Source organism: the organism of the source record quoted next, unplaced genomic scaffold, assembly GCF_019419815.1.
Source record: "Pyrus x bretschneideri cultivar Hongxiangsu unplaced genomic scaffold, Pyrus_bretschneideri_v1 Contig10, whole genome shotgun sequence".
Classification (NCBI taxonomy): Eukaryota; Viridiplantae; Streptophyta; class Magnoliopsida; order Rosales; family Rosaceae; genus Pyrus; species Pyrus x bretschneideri.
The window spans coordinates 9,954,538-9,972,830 of record NW_025999391.1 but is presented as its reverse complement, the minus strand read 5'-3'; the positions used below and the strand labels follow the sequence as shown (position 1 = coordinate 9,972,830).

General features: G+C 36.2%; 1 protein-coding gene across 1 annotated transcript; it reads right to left on the bottom strand.

Annotated features, from left to right (window-relative positions):
• Positions 1 to 6,954: 6,954 nt before the first annotated feature.
• Positions 6,955 to 9,423, bottom strand: LOC103936324 (putative polyol transporter 1). The gene is made up of 3 exons (XM_009346160.3): positions 9,150 to 9,423; positions 8,542 to 8,888; positions 6,955 to 8,208 (listed from the first exon to the last, which is right to left on the bottom strand). Exons 1-3 carry the CDS (start codon positions 9,301 to 9,303, stop codon positions 7,129 to 7,131), a joined length of 1,581 nt encoding a protein of 526 aa, XP_009344435.1. The 5' UTR covers positions 9,304 to 9,423; the 3' UTR covers positions 6,955 to 7,128.
• Positions 9,424 to 18,293: the final 8,870 nt, after the last annotated feature.

The window sequence follows — 18,293 nt, the reverse complement described above, 5'->3', positions numbered from 1 at the left end:
TCACATACATATATCACATGAGTGTCACTTGTTCACAAAGATTATGAAATTATGCAACCACAATGCATATCATAATTCACATAAATGCCTCATGATGCATAAACTGATGAAATATTGCAATATCACTGCAATCATATTTCACATCATCAAAACACAAGAGTATATACGTTCACTCTCATGCTAGTACGAGATTCATAATACAAGTATATTTCTCATTAATGCCACATTAATCATAGGAATTATGAATAATGCAATATCAATGCAAATCATAATTCATATAGTACTTTGTTCACGAAGGTTATGAAATAATGCATTCACATTGCATAACATATTTCACAACAATAAGAATTCAAGAACATTCCACACATGTCAGTGATTCGCAACATATTTGCATTTCACATAAATGTCTCATTACTCATAGGAATCATGAAATAATGCAATCTCAATGCTAATCATCATTCACACCAACATGAACTTGAGAATATTGCATATTGTAGAGCAGGATCATTTGCTCTGATACTAATTTGTAACATCCTAAAATTTCTAATTCGAAAGCTAATTACTAAGGTTGGCTTGAAATTTATCATGGTTAATCAATATACTATTAACCACCATAAATTGAATTTGATCATCTTATGGCTGCATCTAACCTCCTCGTTAGACTGCCTACATACCCTACGAAGGGATCAAGCCGTTCGTAGTTCACAATTCCAATTTCTAACTCATTTTCAAAAATCATTCAAGTGACTAACAATCACTAACTAAGTTCAAACAAGTGAATCACACCAAATACAATTTAAAAATGGATTCAAAATATCAAAATTAGTTTAAAAAGGCAGCATTGGCCCTCTAGCCTCGTGTTGTCGCACGTGGTAGCTTCCGACGTATGAAAACCCAGTTTTCCGATGAACTCCAAAAATTACCAAAATTTACAAGGTTATATAGTTCAATGAGAGGAACAACTTTCATACTTGGGCCAAAGTCCAATTCGGCCAAGAAACATCTCAAATAGGCCTGGAACCATCGGAAACCCTAGAAAAAGGGTATTCTCGATCTGACTCCAAAACCATTCCGACGTCCCAACCAATGCTTGCGCTTTGTTCTTGGGCTCAAGGGGAGTCTAGTGGTGGTGGAGTTCGATGGGATTTCATTAAAAAAATGGCAGATCGCCGTCAATGAACCCTGGCGGCACCTAGGGTTTCATAGTGAAGAAGGGCCAAAAGCCGTAAGTTTTTGGGTATAATTGATGGAGGGATCAATCGGGTTCAATGAGAGGAGTAATTTGACACTGGCCCCGTCATCAACGGTGGTCGAAATCGAAGAATCCGGTCGTTTCGAGTCGACGTGTCATGGGGATCCGATTCTCTCTCTTCCTTTATTTTCCTCATCGCTCTTCTTTCTAATTGGTCTTTCTCTTCTCCTTTCTCTCCTGATTGGCTGCAACCCCCTCCTTTCTTTTCCCTTTCTTCCCTTACAGCCAAACACGTGGCATCATCTCCTTGCTCTAGATTTTCTAGAGCCTTCAAGGTTATGGTCAAATTACCATTTTACCCCAAACTTTGCTCGTTCATAACTTATTCGTTATAACTCCATTTCACAAACGGTTTGTGCCTACGCGTTCATGGGATTGGGCTCTATCCAAATATACCAAAAAATTTGATAAAATATATGAGGATATAAATACGTCCTCATATAATTACATTACCCAACTAGGGCATTTTTGTCATTTCCACTTATCGAAAAAAATTCCACATTATCACATATTTTAATTTTTCAGGGTATTACATGGCCTCTTTTGCTTAAGGGAGAGAAAGGGTTGCATCAAAGTTTAGGTATGAAATTAGTGTAGTGTGCATAGTAGCACATTCATCTACACAACTTACTTCCCCAGTAACGTTATCCAAACTAAAATAAACACCAAACTTGAATTTGAGAACATATGAAATTGTTCACAAAGTAAACTAAAATTAACTAAAGGGCTCGACCAACATTACTTTGTAAGAGAGACAAAGTGTTATAAAGTGAGAAACTTTTGATGGTGACCAATGTGGGACAATGAGCTAGAATGAGATTTCTACTAAAAAAACTCCAACAATCTTTACATTGCACATCTTATTTTCAATATGTTGCTTTATGTTGATTTGGTTGCAGAAGTACATAATATAGATTCAATAGGTGAAACGGATACATTTGAATGTGCAACAACTACAATTTCAGCATCTTTAGCCACATCATTAATCATTTCAACGTCATCTTCCTTAATAGGATCATCTGTTTGTATTTCTACCTGTGTTTCAAGCAATGCATCATCTTCATCATAGGCCTACATCACCACCAAAACCCCCACCACACAGCATTAATAAAAATAAAAAATAAAAAATAAAAAATAAACAAACAAACAAATATATCAGTTCTAAATATTTTCAATATGTACCATTAAAAGTTGTTAGATCAATGTTTCACTCAACTAATAAAAGGTTTGTTTTCTTTTCTTCATGACAAATAAAAGCTGTTGGTCCATTTGGTATTCAGCGTTTCGATCATTTTGTGAAAGTAATCTTGGTAAATTTTTTATAAAGATCTACTTCAAATAGAAAGAATTTCAAACGCATTCATAAAGAGAATGAAAACACTCAACGAAAATATACGATTGTCTATTTAGTTTCAATGTAATGTGCATGAAATAAAGAAAGTTAACAACAAAAAGCATAATATCATTTTCAAAATATATAAACGTAGTGCCACCCAGGTTTTCAAGTCCATGTTGATCAATGTTTTGTGCAGTTGGACTAACTCCACCTTACAAAGTTAAGGTAGTTTGTTCTCTCCACCAATGATGGGGTAAATAGTTGTTTTGTTTTTCCACCAAACCAAAACTATAAACATAAATAATATTACAATGCATCAGAGTTAGCAACTGAAATATTTTAAACAATGGAAAAAATACACATTATAAAAAACTTACCAATAAAGCCGAAACACAACCTGCTACCAAATCTGCTTACTGGCACGTACTAGCAATTTTTTCAAACACCCAGCAACCGCCATTGCCCAATTATATGTTTAAATTTGATCCAATTTCTCTAAATTTGGGTAGAACTATTGCACAACAAGAGTGTGCTACAGAAATAAAGGCACATCAAATATGCAAAGTCTGTATGCTCTTCATTTGATATTCATGTAACCACATTTCTTATGAATGCCTTAATTCTAGTCTTTGTAACACAATTGACCACATCTAAGAAATATTCAGATATGAATGTTGTTTTATTCGTTTCTCTCCTAGGATACTTGTGTATTCCAAAAATTTCTCTCGTTACAAATGCCAAATATATCAGTAATGTCATTAGCAGTCACTGCCCCTTTGATGTCACCAAATACAAATCACCCTTGGTCTTTGTCATATTGTTCAATTATCGTCTTGATATCATTGTCCAAAGTACTAAAAAGTGCTCAGTTGTCACAAGCTTATCTCTATATGCTCGACATAGTCTCCAAAACAATGTTGCCTTCATCTGAATATGATTTCGGCTTTAACATATTCTTCACTTGCACCATAAAAAGGGGCAAAGTGTAAAGGATTTGATCGTAGTTCATGCTCCCATTCCTAGCCGTTGGTAACACCATCATGTACCTAAAACATTTTTAATCAGTAATCAACATCTAGTATTTATGTTGATATGCTACAATAGAATAAAAATAAGGATACAAACTAAATGATTGGATCATTTGGTCACAACGGTAATCACTACTCAATATCTTTTTTTTTTACATAAAGAAGAAATCTTACTCTATAGAAAAAAAAATGTTTCTATTTCATTGTTTTCTTACTACTGCTAATGCATAAAATTATTACAAAGAGGAAAGTGCTTCATCTAGATTAATCAAAAATTCTCAAAGCGTACCAACACTTACTAAATGAAATACTAACAAAGAGATAAATCCTTTATCTTCATTAACCAAAATGTATCGATCCTTCCTACGCAACTGTAATTTAATCATTTAATTGAAAACAAAGGAAGTTTAAACCAACTACTGACAATAACAAATTTACCAATAAAAAACAAAAAACAAAAAACAAAAAAACTTTAACTTCAAAAGACGATAAAAGGCAACCAACTGATAATTTGAATAAAAAAAATTATAAATGGAACCTTAATAACAACATCGACCTAGTACAGAAATAGGGCGTTTAAAACTTATGATAAGTTCATTAATGGAAAAAATGTGCCGCTGGAGAATAAACTTTACGAGAGGAAATTAACACGATTAATATCCTTAAATTCAAATTCTTCTTATCTTGAGCCATCAGTATTCTTCTTTGATTAAAACTCTGAGACGTAAGTTAGCAAGAAACTAGGAACCCTCCTTTGTTTTGGCGTGAAGAAAATGGACACCAAAGTCCACTTTGTTAAACACTATGGTAGGTCCTATAGTTTAGGTACATTAAAATGTGTTAATTAACATACACATGGAAGCAAGTTTGTAGGAGAATGTCTAATCAAATTGTTAAAACAAACAAAATATTTAGGCTAAGAAGCTTAAAACAGATGTTTACGGTATATTTAATTTGATTTTCTTTTTCTTTTTTCTTTTTTCAGGTACATTGCTTTATTTTGAATGTAATTAACTAAAGGGCAAATTTGTTTACAAGAGATCATGTTGTTGGGTTAACATAGACAAAGGGGGTTATTAAAATCTAAAAGGGTGTGAGTGTAATGTTTACAATGTGAAGGAATTTTATGAAAATGATAGGAGCATATTTATGCGACTTACTTAGCTTGTTTTCTTGCATTTACATAGTTAGTTTTTGTTTATTATAGTGATTTAAGCTATTTTCGTGTGTTTGTAGGTCCAATTGGCTAAAGAGGCAAGAAAGTGCATTTTGTGCATTTTAGTGCAATTTTGGGCTGGAATGGATAGCTTGCATATGGGGCAAGGTGGATGGACGAATTTGAAGTCAAAAGAGGCTAGGAACATGCTACAAATCTAGAGAAACAAGCTTGAGACAAAAAAGATAAGGAAATAGCAAGAAACATGGAACATTATCCAAACAACCTTATCTTATCCAAATGTTATAATCTTACCCTAACCTAATCTTGTCCTACCTTAATTCCTGCTGCAAGGAGGACATCCAAATGACATTAAAACACCTAGATATATGGTTCTAGAAGGTCCTATCCTTCTCCTACAATGGTGCCGCACCCCTTAGCCCTTGTTCTTCCAGAAACCTGCCATGATACCCTTTCTAGAAGGTCCTATCCTTCTCCTACGTTGGTGCCGCACCCTCTCCCTATTCTCTTTGGTTTCTAATTTCTAGATGGCCCAAAACCCTAACCTTTTCCCCTACAACTGTGTCGTGCCTTATCCTTGTTCTCCAAGGCTTTGTGCCGTGAAACCCTAGCATATAAATATATGTTTATGCCGCACAAATCAGGGACCATCCATTCATTCTTTCATTCAGCCATCCATCACACAAAGCCGCATCACCTTCCACCACACCCCATAATTCACATCACATACACCTAATTGTCTTTAGTACCGCAGTAAGGAAGGAAGGAGGGAAGGACTTGTGCCATGCAATCTGCCATCCAAAGGGAGTTGTGCTTGCCATTGGAGTGTGGAGTGTTTCTGGGTTCTTTCTATCCTTAGTTTTAGTTCAATGTTTATTTTAATTTGGTTTTCAATTATGATGGACATGAGGAACTAATTTCTTTATAGTTGGAGGTGAATTCGAAGCTATGATTATATGTTTTATATGAATTGATTACGTCCAATTATTGTTTCTTGAGTCTTAAATGTGATTTGCTTATCTGAGTTTTCAAAACTTGTTTATGTATGTTGATTGAGGGTCGACACTTAATTTGCATGCATGAATTTGATGCTAGAGTATAAAGGAATTTCACCTAATCGTTATGAACTTATATTCACAAGTAGTGGTAGTCACTAGTCATGATTGTGTTAAGTAAATTATTGGCATGAGTATCATGCTTTTCATAGTTAAGAATGCCTTGTCAATGCTTATGGTTTTCAAAGAACTTAATGACCTTTGATATGTCTTTCTGTCATGGTTTTCATAGTTAGGGAACTTGATAAGGATAATTTGGTTGCGATGCATATTCCATCCAATTCAATGAGTTAAGGAAAATCTGATGGTTAATTTGTGCTATCACGGTTAACTTGGGGTGTTGTCATTCATAGTCTAAAGGAATAATAACTGGAAATTGGTTTGTATGCATATGTCATGTGTGGAGAAGGACCCTCTAACTAGCCTTTCACCCTTTTCAATTCACCAAATTCGTTTTTATAAAGTCGTTTATGCAAAGTTTCTGTTTTAAGTTTTAATTTCGTCAAAAACAATCCCCCTCCCATTAAGTCTTGTTATTTGAGTCAAAATCTGTTTTCTTTTAGTCTCTTGAGTCAAGTTAAGTCTTATGTTCGTAAGAATCACTTGTTAGGTCTAGAATTGAGTCTTTTTTTATTGTTTGTTGTTGTTTTGAGAGTTTTGGGTCAGTTTTAAGTATATAGAGTCTAATTTAGTGTTTTTAAGTCTTATTTGTGTTGATTAGCATCCCTAGTTAATCCCCGGTCTAGAACAATCTCTACTTACATATATACTACAATTGTTAACATTAGAATTTAATTTGTGCGTCAAGTTAACTTTCACATCAGAAAACAACATAAATTTGAGAGGGTATCAGTGTGATTATCCCTTCTATACGCTGCTACTAATAGAGAAACAACTTTAATAGCCAAGTTCAAAAATCGTTCAAAATTGTCAATGGCAGTATCGTTCATAAATATTCATATGCATTATCATTATTCTTGGGCAAATCCTATTATTATAGGTCGTCTCATCTGTGACCTAGTGCCATTCCATTTTAGAAAAAAATAATAATAATAACTACAAATGGGATGCAAATTAAAAGATTCTTTCAGAAGAAAAAAGAAACGTATCTAATCCCATCTTAAATTCATTTCCTTCATTGTATAGAATAAAAAAAAAATGAGAAGAGACACACACAACGGAGCTTCCGATAGTTCATTCGATAAAGAAAAAAAAAGAAAAAAGAAAAAAAAACCAAATACTTCTAGTAAACCCTAATAAATCTTTTCCAGTTATTATTCCTAGCAAACTTGGGCATTGTTGTTGTCGTCACCATCAACTTGCTTTCTCTCCTTGAGCATTGCATTGGCTTTTCTCCACCTGAAATATTTACCAAACAGAACCTCCATATCTTCTAGGGTTCTGCCCTGTGTTTCCGGCAGCATCGTATAAAAGAACATCCAAGCAGCAGCAGAAATTCCGGCATAAAGAAAGAAGGCCCCACCAATCGTGATGGCCTTGTACAGTGAAATAAATGTCATAGAGACGATCCCACTCGTAACCCTATTACAAGCCACGCCGATACTGACTCCTTGAGCGCGTAGCTTCAAGGGGAAGATCTCGGAGCTATATACCCACGTGATGGGCCCTAGCCCGATTGAGAAAAATGCCACATTGAAATATACCATGGCCATGCACAATCCGACGGCCCAGGGGACTGAACCTTTGTGATGGTCGACGATTGTAAGGCCAACTCCGAGAAACATGAGGGAAAATATCATTCCGCCCACGCTGGTCAGTAGCAACGGACGCCGTCCGAACTTGTCGAGGAAAAATGTGGCGACCAAGATGAAAACGGTCTTGGTGAATCCAACGGCAACAGTGGCGAGTAGCTTATGATTGGAGGAGGTGATACCTGCCTTTTCAAAGATCCTTGGGCTGTACAGAACGACAGTGTCTATACCAGACGCTTGTTCGAAGATGTGGATACCGACGGCTGCGATTAAAATATGGCGAACGGCTGGGGTAGGATGGAGGATCAGTTCTTTCCATACGCCTTCACCGTGGCTGCGTTTTGTGACCTGAACAATGTCGTCGTTTAAGTGGAGTGGGATTCCTGCGGCTTCTTTGATATCGTCTAGTCTGAGCTGGCACTCCTCCTTGGACTCTGAAGTTCTTTGGAGGACTTTCTTAGCGTCGCCGAGTCGCCCCTGCATAACCAGCCACCGAGGAGACTCGGGCATGAATAGGACGCCGACTGTGAGAAAAATAGCTGGAACTCCGCCAACTCCGAGCATGAACCGCCAGCCCAAGTGAAGCGGGAGCTTGGAGAAGGCGTAGTTGGCTATGTACCCCAGTAATATGCCAACATTGACAAACACCTACATATGTACATTCAAGCCAATCAACATAAATTCTACTGTCCAAAACAAATTATAAAGTTCATCACAACATTTTTGGTTTTTAAATTAAACTGCAGCAAACAAATACAATGCAATTTTATTTCAAAAAACCAATAAAATAATATATTTGCCTTTTGGTGTGAGATCAAAATTTGTCAAAAAAGTTCACGTGCAAAGTTACAAATTCAATTCAAATAAACGCTGTAAAGTTGACATCATATACATCAAAAGTAAGTTGTTTCACATGATGATCATGCATTGTATAAATTGATGATATATGCAAGTAAGCAAAAAACAAGAATTGAAACAAACCTCTGGGAAAGATGTGAGGAAGCCACGGAACGATGCCGGAGAGATCTCGGCAGTGTAGACAGGAGCAATCATCATACCATAGCCAACACCGACTCCGGCTACAAACCGGCCAAACATGAGGAAGGCGTAGTTGGTGGCAAATCCCATGAGGAGAGCTCCGACCAAGAAGATGACTCCCGCTAGAACAATGGTGTACTTGCGGCCGATCCAGTCGGAGGTTCTGCCGGCAAAGGCAGAGCCGAGGAGGGAGTAGATGTTTAGAGTACCAGCAAGTATTTCGACTTGAACGTCACTGATTTTAAGATTTTCTTTGATAAAGAGTGACGCTCCACTCATTACACCAATATCTGTAAATAAAATCAACAAGTAATATAAAATTATGAGATTTGAATCAATATAAATTTAAAAATATATAACAAGACGAGTATATATGACACTTATTTTAGAGTAACAACAATTTTTTAAAGCAAATTAATTTTCCAATATTTTTCATGTTTCTAGTATGAATACGTTACGTTCTCCAAACATCGATCACTTATCACTTTAACAAATTTGGGAAACTCGTGAACTGTAAGGAGAATTCCGATAAAAAAAAAATGGAGAATTACCATAACCCAGTAAGACTGAAGTTGTGCAAGCCAAAAGAGCACAGGCAATAGCGAATTTGCTAGTTTTTGGCTTCTTTGGAGGATCAAAATCTTCAATGCTCGTATTCTGCGGTCCGCCGGTGACGGCATTATCGTTCACCCTCTGGTCAGCCATGAAGCTAGAGAGAGAGAGAGAGAGAGAGAGGTGTAGAGATGTGTTTGGAGTTTGGAACTATGCCTGTATGTAGAAAACAAGATAGATAATTTGATGGAGAGAAGAAATAGAGCATAGAAATTAGTGTTAATTGCCACTTATATTTATAATGGATGGATTTTATCCATTGGCTCACCGTAGGTAATGGATTAGGATTTGGATTTATCCAAAAACCCTTATCCAAATTAATTCAGATTTGGTTTTGGACTCAGAAGTGGGATTAGCCAATCAGTTGATGAGTCTCTGAACATCATGGCAAGAAGTATTAAAATTTTCAACTAACTCGACACGGGTTTTCTGCCATTAATTTCGCTGATTATTGTCAAATATCAATAAATTCATCCACCGTCCATTTTGAGGACATCCAATGAATTCCAATATAATTCCCCTTCTTGTTGACCATTTATCTCTATCAAACCTCTGTTCAAACACTATTTTATTTTATCTTGAACTTTGTATTATCTTGAATACCTTTTTCCTCCCACCCACTATGGAAAGTGTTACGAATTACGTAACGCACGCCATACCCTAGAGTTTGAATTTTGCTCTACGTAATTTATGTTAAATCTAAAATTTTCTTGTTAACTGATATTCCATTTACATGCACTATAATGACATATCATGAGCCGCTTCTAAGATTGAAGAAATTTCTAGCTTCCCAAGTGCTCTAGGGTATATCAATCTCTGCTGAGTTTGCATTTTGGCATTTCATGAAAATTCACCTCCTAATTTTACATGCATTCCCTTTAATTCTTTCGGACTCCAGGTACCATTTCAATCTAATGAATTTAGTCTTATTTGTCTCTGTTTTTTATGTTTTTCATGGTCTTATTCTTTTTGTTGGGGGTTGTCATTATTTTGTGTTTTTGTTTGTGTTTGTGTTTGAGATGTACTACGTAAACATGTTGTTTAGGATTTGGTTGCTACACTTTGTTGGGACCTTTTACCCTTTTAAATTTTGCCATTTCCCCGACAATTCCTAGCTTCGCCAATGTTGCAGGAGTTAAAAAGAAGATGGGATGTGCGATCAGCACATATCCTTTTCAAAAATGATAATAATTAGTTAGATTATGCTCTTAGTTGTTTCATGCTAAAATGATTCAGACTTTTCAAAGCAATTAAGATATTGAAAGAAAACAAACAAAGATATTAGAAACCCTCCCTTTTTGTGTTTGTGGGAAAAACCCAGTCCTTGATCATGGTAGTAGCAGTAACAAGTCCATTGAAAAAACATTCTTCGTGTGAGTCAGTAGAATTGGTGGTTGTTATGAACTGCAAGATATTTTCGCTCTAGATCATCAATCAAAGTTTTGTCTTCAAGATCTTATGGTTTTCATCATCGTTCATGGCAATGTTGCCTGGAGGAATATAAGTTGACTCTCAATGAAAGCATCAATTGTTGGAACTAAATTTACGCACATCCATAGACTAAGGCCAAATTCATCGAAATTGCACATGATATCCAACGAGGGGAGAATGCGATTGATTGGGGGTGTGGTTGAATCCAGATTGAATTGCCTACATATCTCTGGGCAAGGAGAATCAAACCATTGGTATAGCTAAGAAAGCATGTTGTCATGTGCAATTTCCGCTGGCACTTAGCACAAGGATTCAAATCATTAGTTTTCGCTAGAGTCTAAATGGGCGTTGCCTCAATCAATGACTCCTCAAAATTGAAGACAACGTCTTCAAGGGCTTTTACACGTTTTTCGAGGCCAATAAGCTTTGCTTGTACCTTCATTCGAGAAACTTTTCGAACTTTATTAATGAAGGCGTTAATCTTCATCAGGGTTTCCCATATTCGTTCCATGGCTAGAACGTCTTTAGCGCCATAAGTGTAGTTGTGTTGTGTTCTAAGGCGACAGAAGTATTGGGATGTTTTTGAAATAGTCATTATTGTAGTAGAGTAATTTAGTCAGGGGAGTATGAATTTACTCTCAATGAAAGCACCAATTTTCGGAACCAAATTCGCGCACCACTGTTAACAGTGAAGATGCAGAAACTTGTTACCTTTAAAAAAAATCGTAAGAAACCTAAGAACCGGTAAGGTGCTGACCAAAGGCTCTCCGAAGGTCAAATAGTAAGCAAACATTGAAGACTTAAGCAGTAGGCAAGAGAATAAATGTATGATAATTACATTACCAAAGATGAACCTTATAAGGGTATGTTTACACTATCAAGATAGAGCTATTTTACAACATAGACTCCGTATTAAACCGTGAGAATCCCAGAGGATATCTAGAAGTAGATTTTGCATCCTCTTATGAGTGTAATTACTTGCAGTGTACGTCAAGCCCAAGATTGTAGGAATTTTAAGAATATAGAAAACTTGGTTGATTCCATACTATATCAAGTTCTCGTATCTTATGGAATAAGCATGGTTAATCTCAGCGAACTCGTCGAACTTCGCCCACTACTTTATAACAAGACTATGGTGACATTGTTGATTCGTCTATGTAGCTCAATGATGGAAGTTGTTGAGTCCATGACTGTACTTCTGAGGCAGTCGTACTTCAATCCGCCTTACTCCGTCCCTGGAAAATCATGGTCCCACAAGAGGGATCGAAAGAAGCAGAGAGAGAAAGGAAAGAGAAAGAGAGAGGAACACATAGAGAGGAGAGGGAAAGAGACATTAATGAAAATGAGTGGGTAGATGTAGAGAGAGGGAAGGACTCGATTTCACCCTAAGCTCATTTTGGCTAATTTATTGTCAGTCGTTCAAATGAAATGCAACGGTTTACATTGCTCCTTACAGATGGTCCATGTCACATCCCGACCCGGGGCATATCACATCTCGGGCCCGCTCCACCACCGTAACACGATATTGTCCGCTTTGGGCTTACCATTCCCTCACGGTTTTGTTTTTGGGAACTCACGAGCAACTTCCCAGTGGGTCACCCATCATGGGATTGCTCTAGCCCCCTTCTCGCTTAACTTCGGAGTTCCTACGGAACCCGAAGCCAGTGAGCTCCCAAAAGGCCTCGTGCTAGGTAGGATGGGAATATACGTTTAAGGATCAGTCCCCTGGGCGATGTGAGATGTTACAATCCACCCCCCTTAAGGGCCCAACGTCCTCGTCGGCACATTTCCGGCCAGGGATAGGCTCTGATACCAAATTGTCACATCCCGACCCGGGGCATATCACATCCCGGGCCCGCTCCACCACCGTAGCACGATATTGTCCGCTTTGGGCTTACCATTCCCTCACGGTTTTGTTTTTGGGAACTCACGAGCAACTTCCCAGTGGGTCACCCATCATGGGATTGCTCTAGCCCCCTTCTCGCTTAATTTCGGAGTTCCTACGGAACCCGAAGCCAGTGAGCTCCCAAAAGGCCTCGTGCTAGGTAGGATGGGAATATACATTTAAGGATCAGTCCCCTGGGCGATGTGGGATGTTACAGTCCATAAGCAGCGATCTACTTAAGAGAAGTTGGGAATCCCTCATACTTTCGGAGCCCATCATGGCATTGATAGTGAATTAAACCAAAACATGTATTGTGGCCCTAAGGGTAGTTTTTTAAATGAACCAAGTGAAGCTGAATATTAAAATAAGCAAGTTCAAAACCATAATTAGTAAATTCGTGTACAATATATCTATGGAGGCAAAAATAATCATAAGGTGACACGTGAATTTTTGGGTTAAAAAGACAAAATTACCCTAGAGGCACACCAGGATTCCTACGCGCGAGCGATGGCCAATCATCTCTCAACCAAGTCAAAAGTGCCTAATATAGGTAATAATTCAAAACCTATTTTATCCATCCTCATCAAATCATCTCCACAACGTAACTCCCAAATCATTCCCCTTTTATTATATTAATTAGCTAATCAATTAGGAAATTATTCTATTAATTAGCTAATTAATTGATTTATTATTCAATCATTCCTAATTAGCTACAAATTATGAACCTCACCCAAAATACCAACCAAGTGGCCGGTCCTCCTCCTAAAAGGGCCAACCACACCCCTATAAATACTACCTCATTCTCTCCAAAACACAATTCCAACTCTCTTGCAAAATTCTCTAAATTCTCCATACACTTTTCTCTCAAAATTCTAACTTTGGCATTGGAAGTTCTTCAGCCAAAGCTCCCCCCCCCCCCCGGGGCCCCCAATTCATCATGAGTGCATAAGGCTCTTGGCCTTGACCTAAGGTGTTAATTGTTTTGTTTGTGCAATTTTGTTCAAGAATGAGAAGGCGGAAATTTGCAACTACAATATCTACAAGTATTTCTTTAAAATACTTCGTTTAATTTAACATGTCTTAATTATTCATTCAATTACACTTTTTAAAAACCCCAGTGTATAGTACACATATTATACACATTCATACATATTAATCACGTTTAAAACACATCATTTTCACACATTTTTTCAATAATACATGTAAAACTCACACTATTCTACCTATTGTTTTAGCATATTATTAAAGAAATAAAAACACATTATTTTTTTAATAAATTAAATTAAATTTTATAAAAATGACTGAATTTTTCAATATATTATTTTAGCAAAATTATCAGAAAATACGATCACATATTATTCATGTATCATACTAGTTTCGTATTACGTAACAAATGAAGTAACCGAAAGAAGAGTTCAAAATTGTATGTTTGGTCTTTGAAATGTGGATGTTATCCGACTTACATTACGAAGAAAGAGAGAAATAAATGATGGTTGATCAAAATCCAATTGCATCCAAATCATATTCTTAGTGGTTGAACTTGGTATGGTGTAGAGATTAGGGTTGACAAAGTGATAGGTTTTAAGCTCATCAAAACTTCTTTACAAATAACAAGAAATATTGTACCTAACACCACCACGAACCTGATGATTTTCGATTCCAAATGATGGAAATTTCATTAATCTAAATATAGATATATTTCCATCAGATGCTAGGTATTAATTAGATTAGCTTATCCGGTTCAACACAATCGCATTAACCTTTCAATCAACTTTTGAATGAAGAGACCTTATCAGGAGTGAGACATTGGCTTAGGCTCCGTTGGATAATGCTTTTTTAAGTATAAGTAGACATTTAATCATTGTTATACAATAAATTTAATTAAAACTAAAATTTTGAAAAGAAAAAAAAAAAAAAAAAAAAAAAAAAAAAAGCCCTAGGCACCACTTAGACTCTAAACCTCTGCCCATCACCCAACTAGTGCAATGCCTTTTAAAATCTTGAGAAATATAACGAAGATCAATAAATGTACTAAATGATTTCATTGTTTCTTGCGGGGATTAATTAAAAGTTAATTAATCAAACGAAAAAAATTATAATTGGCCCTTTGGTTAGTTTTAACCTCACTGGGCCACAATAAGTAGAATGGTTTAGCTTAACGCTAGTGAGGTTGGCTCGATTGTGCGAAATGCTAGGTTTTCTCTGTTCGCGTTTTCTACAATGTGGACCGAGTTTTGATGTCCATTTGTGCGGACAAATGTAGGTCATTGTTTATGATCTCAACAATTGTAAACAAATCAATCAAAGTAAGTTTATAGTAAAACCAGGTCATAAATGTCTATGACCCGTCACCCAACAACATTGTTTTTTTCAACTGAAAGTCTCCCCCTCCTCAACAACAATTAACTCATTCATTAATCTTGTCGTCTCCTTAACCCAAAACACTTATGTGAACGATTTCAAAAAAAAAAAAAAATCAATTGACTTTTATGCCGTTTGAAACTCAATCGAACTTCTCCATTGTTTTTCGTCCCTAGCAGGGCGTTAGAAACTCAATCAACTTTCAACTGCACATTCGAAACTTAGTCGAACTTTGTTCGAAATTGGTTCTAAATTTGTCATGTTGGTTCAACAGAAAAGATATCGTACGTGTTCTTCGAAGTTGAGATTGAGAGTCCTTGCTTCCACAAATTAACCGTGTCATACTTCCCCTAAAATCACGTTGAAATTTGGTGAGTTTTAAAATTTGGAACCCTAGAAGTCAAGTTTGTTATTTTTGTTAAATTTGTTAAATGAATTCAGTATTCATGGTTAATTATGTATGGTCATTGATAAAATTAGTGGAAATTTGTGGAGTTGTGGGGAACTGTTGGTTCGATGTAGGCTTATGAATTCTTGCCAGGTTGTGTAGAGGGCTTATATTGTTGAATTTTATTGTGTCGAAGTTATATTGTTGACTTGTGTTGATAACAACTTGTTTAATTTTATGGATTAACTTAAGTTTCCTAAATTTAATATGCATTGTTGATGGTTAATCTCACTATTAATTAATGAAATCATCTTTGTCAACCAAAAAATGATGAAAAGACAACTTTGTTTTCTATCACACAAAAAAAATGATGGATAATAATGTAATTTCACAAGTTCAAATTTTACTATTTTTATTGAAATCGCACATACAGATGATGTTAAAATATCTTTAATATTTAAAATTAAAAAAAAAACAAAAAAAAGCAAAAACAAAAATCTCTCATTCCCTCCACGTTCTCTCCCTCTCCCTCTTTCTTTCTCATTTTCTAAGAAAATATGTTCATACACACAAAATATATAGACAAATATTAGTGTATTATTATGAAAACTGATTAGGTTGTGTCCGTAGAGATGGTTTGCACACAAAAGTGGGACATTTTCAAACCTAACTTCACCGTCTTCAATATTCACATTGGCTTCCCACGTAAAAAGCGTGATCACGAAAAACGTGTTGCACCGAAAAGAACACTTGGAGACGTGTCAGATTTGTCGGCCACAAAACCTTTGTTGTCACATCCCGGCCCGGGCGAAACCACTTCCTGGGCCCACTCCACCACCGTAGCACGATATTGTCCGCTTTGGGCCCTGGCCACGCCCTCATGGTTTTGTTTTTGGGAACTCACACGAGAACTTCCCGATGGGTCACCCATCCTGGGAGTGCTCTCGCGTGCTACTCACTTAACTTCGGAGTTCCAATGGAACCCGAAGTCAGTGAGCTCCCAAAAGGCCTCGTGCTAGGTAGGGATGGGATATACATATAAGGATCACTCCCCTGGGCGATGTGGGATGTCACAATCCACCCCCCTTAGGGGCCCGACGTCCTCGTCGGCACACCACGGCCAGGGTTAGGCTCTGATACCAAATTGTCACATCCCGGCCCGGGTGAAACCACTTCCCGGGCCCACTCCACCACCGTAGCACAATATTGTCCGCTTTGGGCCCCGGCCACGCCCTCACAGTTTTGTTTTTGGGAACTCACACGAGAACTTCCCGATGGGTCACCCATCCTGGAAGTGCTCTCGCGCGCTACTCGCTTAACTTCGGAGTTCCAATGGAACCTGAAGTCAGTGAGCTCCCAAAAGGCCTCGTGCTAGGTAGGGATGGGATATACATATAAGGATCACTCCCCTGGGCGATGTGGGATGTCACATTTGTCCTACCTTTAAAGACAGGGAAAATGTGATTTGCCCATGCTTTTCTTAGGGAATATATGACTTGATTTTATTATATTTCCAGCAACCCGACTATGATATCATTAGACTTGACATTCGTGTCATGTTTTTTGTGTTCATGTTATTTTCGTGTTATACTCAATAGCTTAACGAATCGTGTCGTGTAACACCCGCTAAAGTAAACGGGTAAATAACCCGACCCGAAATCAACCTATTAATATTATCAGGTAATATGACATGACCTGTTACCCATTAAGAAAAATATATTTTAAATCAATAAAAATGAAACATAATTTGATCCCAAAAAATGTAAAACATAATATTAAATTAGTATATACATACTAAATTTCAGAGTTGACCCCTTCATGAAAGTTGTAAAGTTTTTCATTACGAGTGATTACATTTTTCACACGTCTACAATTATTATTATTAATTTTATTAATTTTGCACTAAAATAAAAAACATTGTTCATGAGATTTGGAGGGTTTTAAAAATCTAAACGACCATGTAATTATCGTTCAAACGTTGAGGATGCAATTATAAAAGTTTGTTATGCTTTCATATCTTTTAGACTTATACATTAATGATTATGAATTTTGTTTATTTTGAACTCCCTTAAAAATACTATTCATGAGAGTTTGTATGGTTTTAAAAATTCAAACGATCATATACCCATCCTCAAACTGTAGAGGATGCGACTACGAGCATTTGCATATTTTTTTCATATTTTTTGCACATGTAAATTAATTATTATATTTTTTTTATGTGTTCGGTATTTTTAAATTACTTGATATTTTTTATTTTTAATGTGTTTTATGATTTTTAATCTCAATCTTTGCCTATAATTTACTATAAAAATAAATAAATAAATAAATAAAACTTACATTTTAAAATTTATATAGAATAATAATTAATAAGCAATATATACATATTCATTATATCTATTGTATTTTATAGTAAGTTTTTTTTAGTAGTTTAAAAAATTAAAATCATCAAAATCACTTTTTTCTTATCGTGTCGAAATTGGTTATCTGCGTGTCACTCTCGTGTAAATATATTAAGGACCCGTTATTAACGTGTTATTATCGTGTGACCCAATAATGACCTGATTAGTTATCGTGTTGACCCGAAATCCGTTATTTTCGTGTCGTCTACGTGTCGTGTTAAGAAATTGCCAAGTCTAGATATCATCATACAATAAGGTACGTGTGGAACTGGAACAAAGAAAAAGAAAAAAAGTTAATCTCAATTTACTATCCTAAAGTTTTTGGGTTTTCAACCTTCAGTACATGAAGTTTTTTTCGTTTCAGAGTGGTACATAAAGTTATAAATTTGAGACACTTTCATACATCAATTAAGGTTGCTGATAAATTTGTCGTTAACTGATGACATGACATCCACGTGAACAATGACTAAACGCCATATGGATATTAAAAAATAAATTAATAAAAAAAATAAATTAATAAAATAATAAAAACTAAAAAAAATTAAAAAAATAAATAAATAATATATTTTTGGGCGTCTTCTCCCTTACCCCTTCCAACGCCCTTCTCTCCTCTGCACCC

Excerpts from the sequence above, each read along its gene's own strand:
- LOC103936324 (XM_009346160.3), bottom strand. The coding sequence starts at position 9,303 with ATGGCTGACCAGAGGGTGAACGATAATGCCGTCACCGGCGGACCGCAG. Across the intron at positions 8,889-9,149 it reads TTCAGTCTTACTGGGTTATG|ATATTGGTGTAATGAGTGGA; the intron begins GTAATTCTCCAT and ends TTTTATTTACAG. Across the intron at positions 8,209-8,541 it reads TCCTCACATCTTTCCCAGAG|GTGTTTGTCAATGTTGGCAT; the intron begins GTTTGTTTCAAT and ends GTACATATGTAG.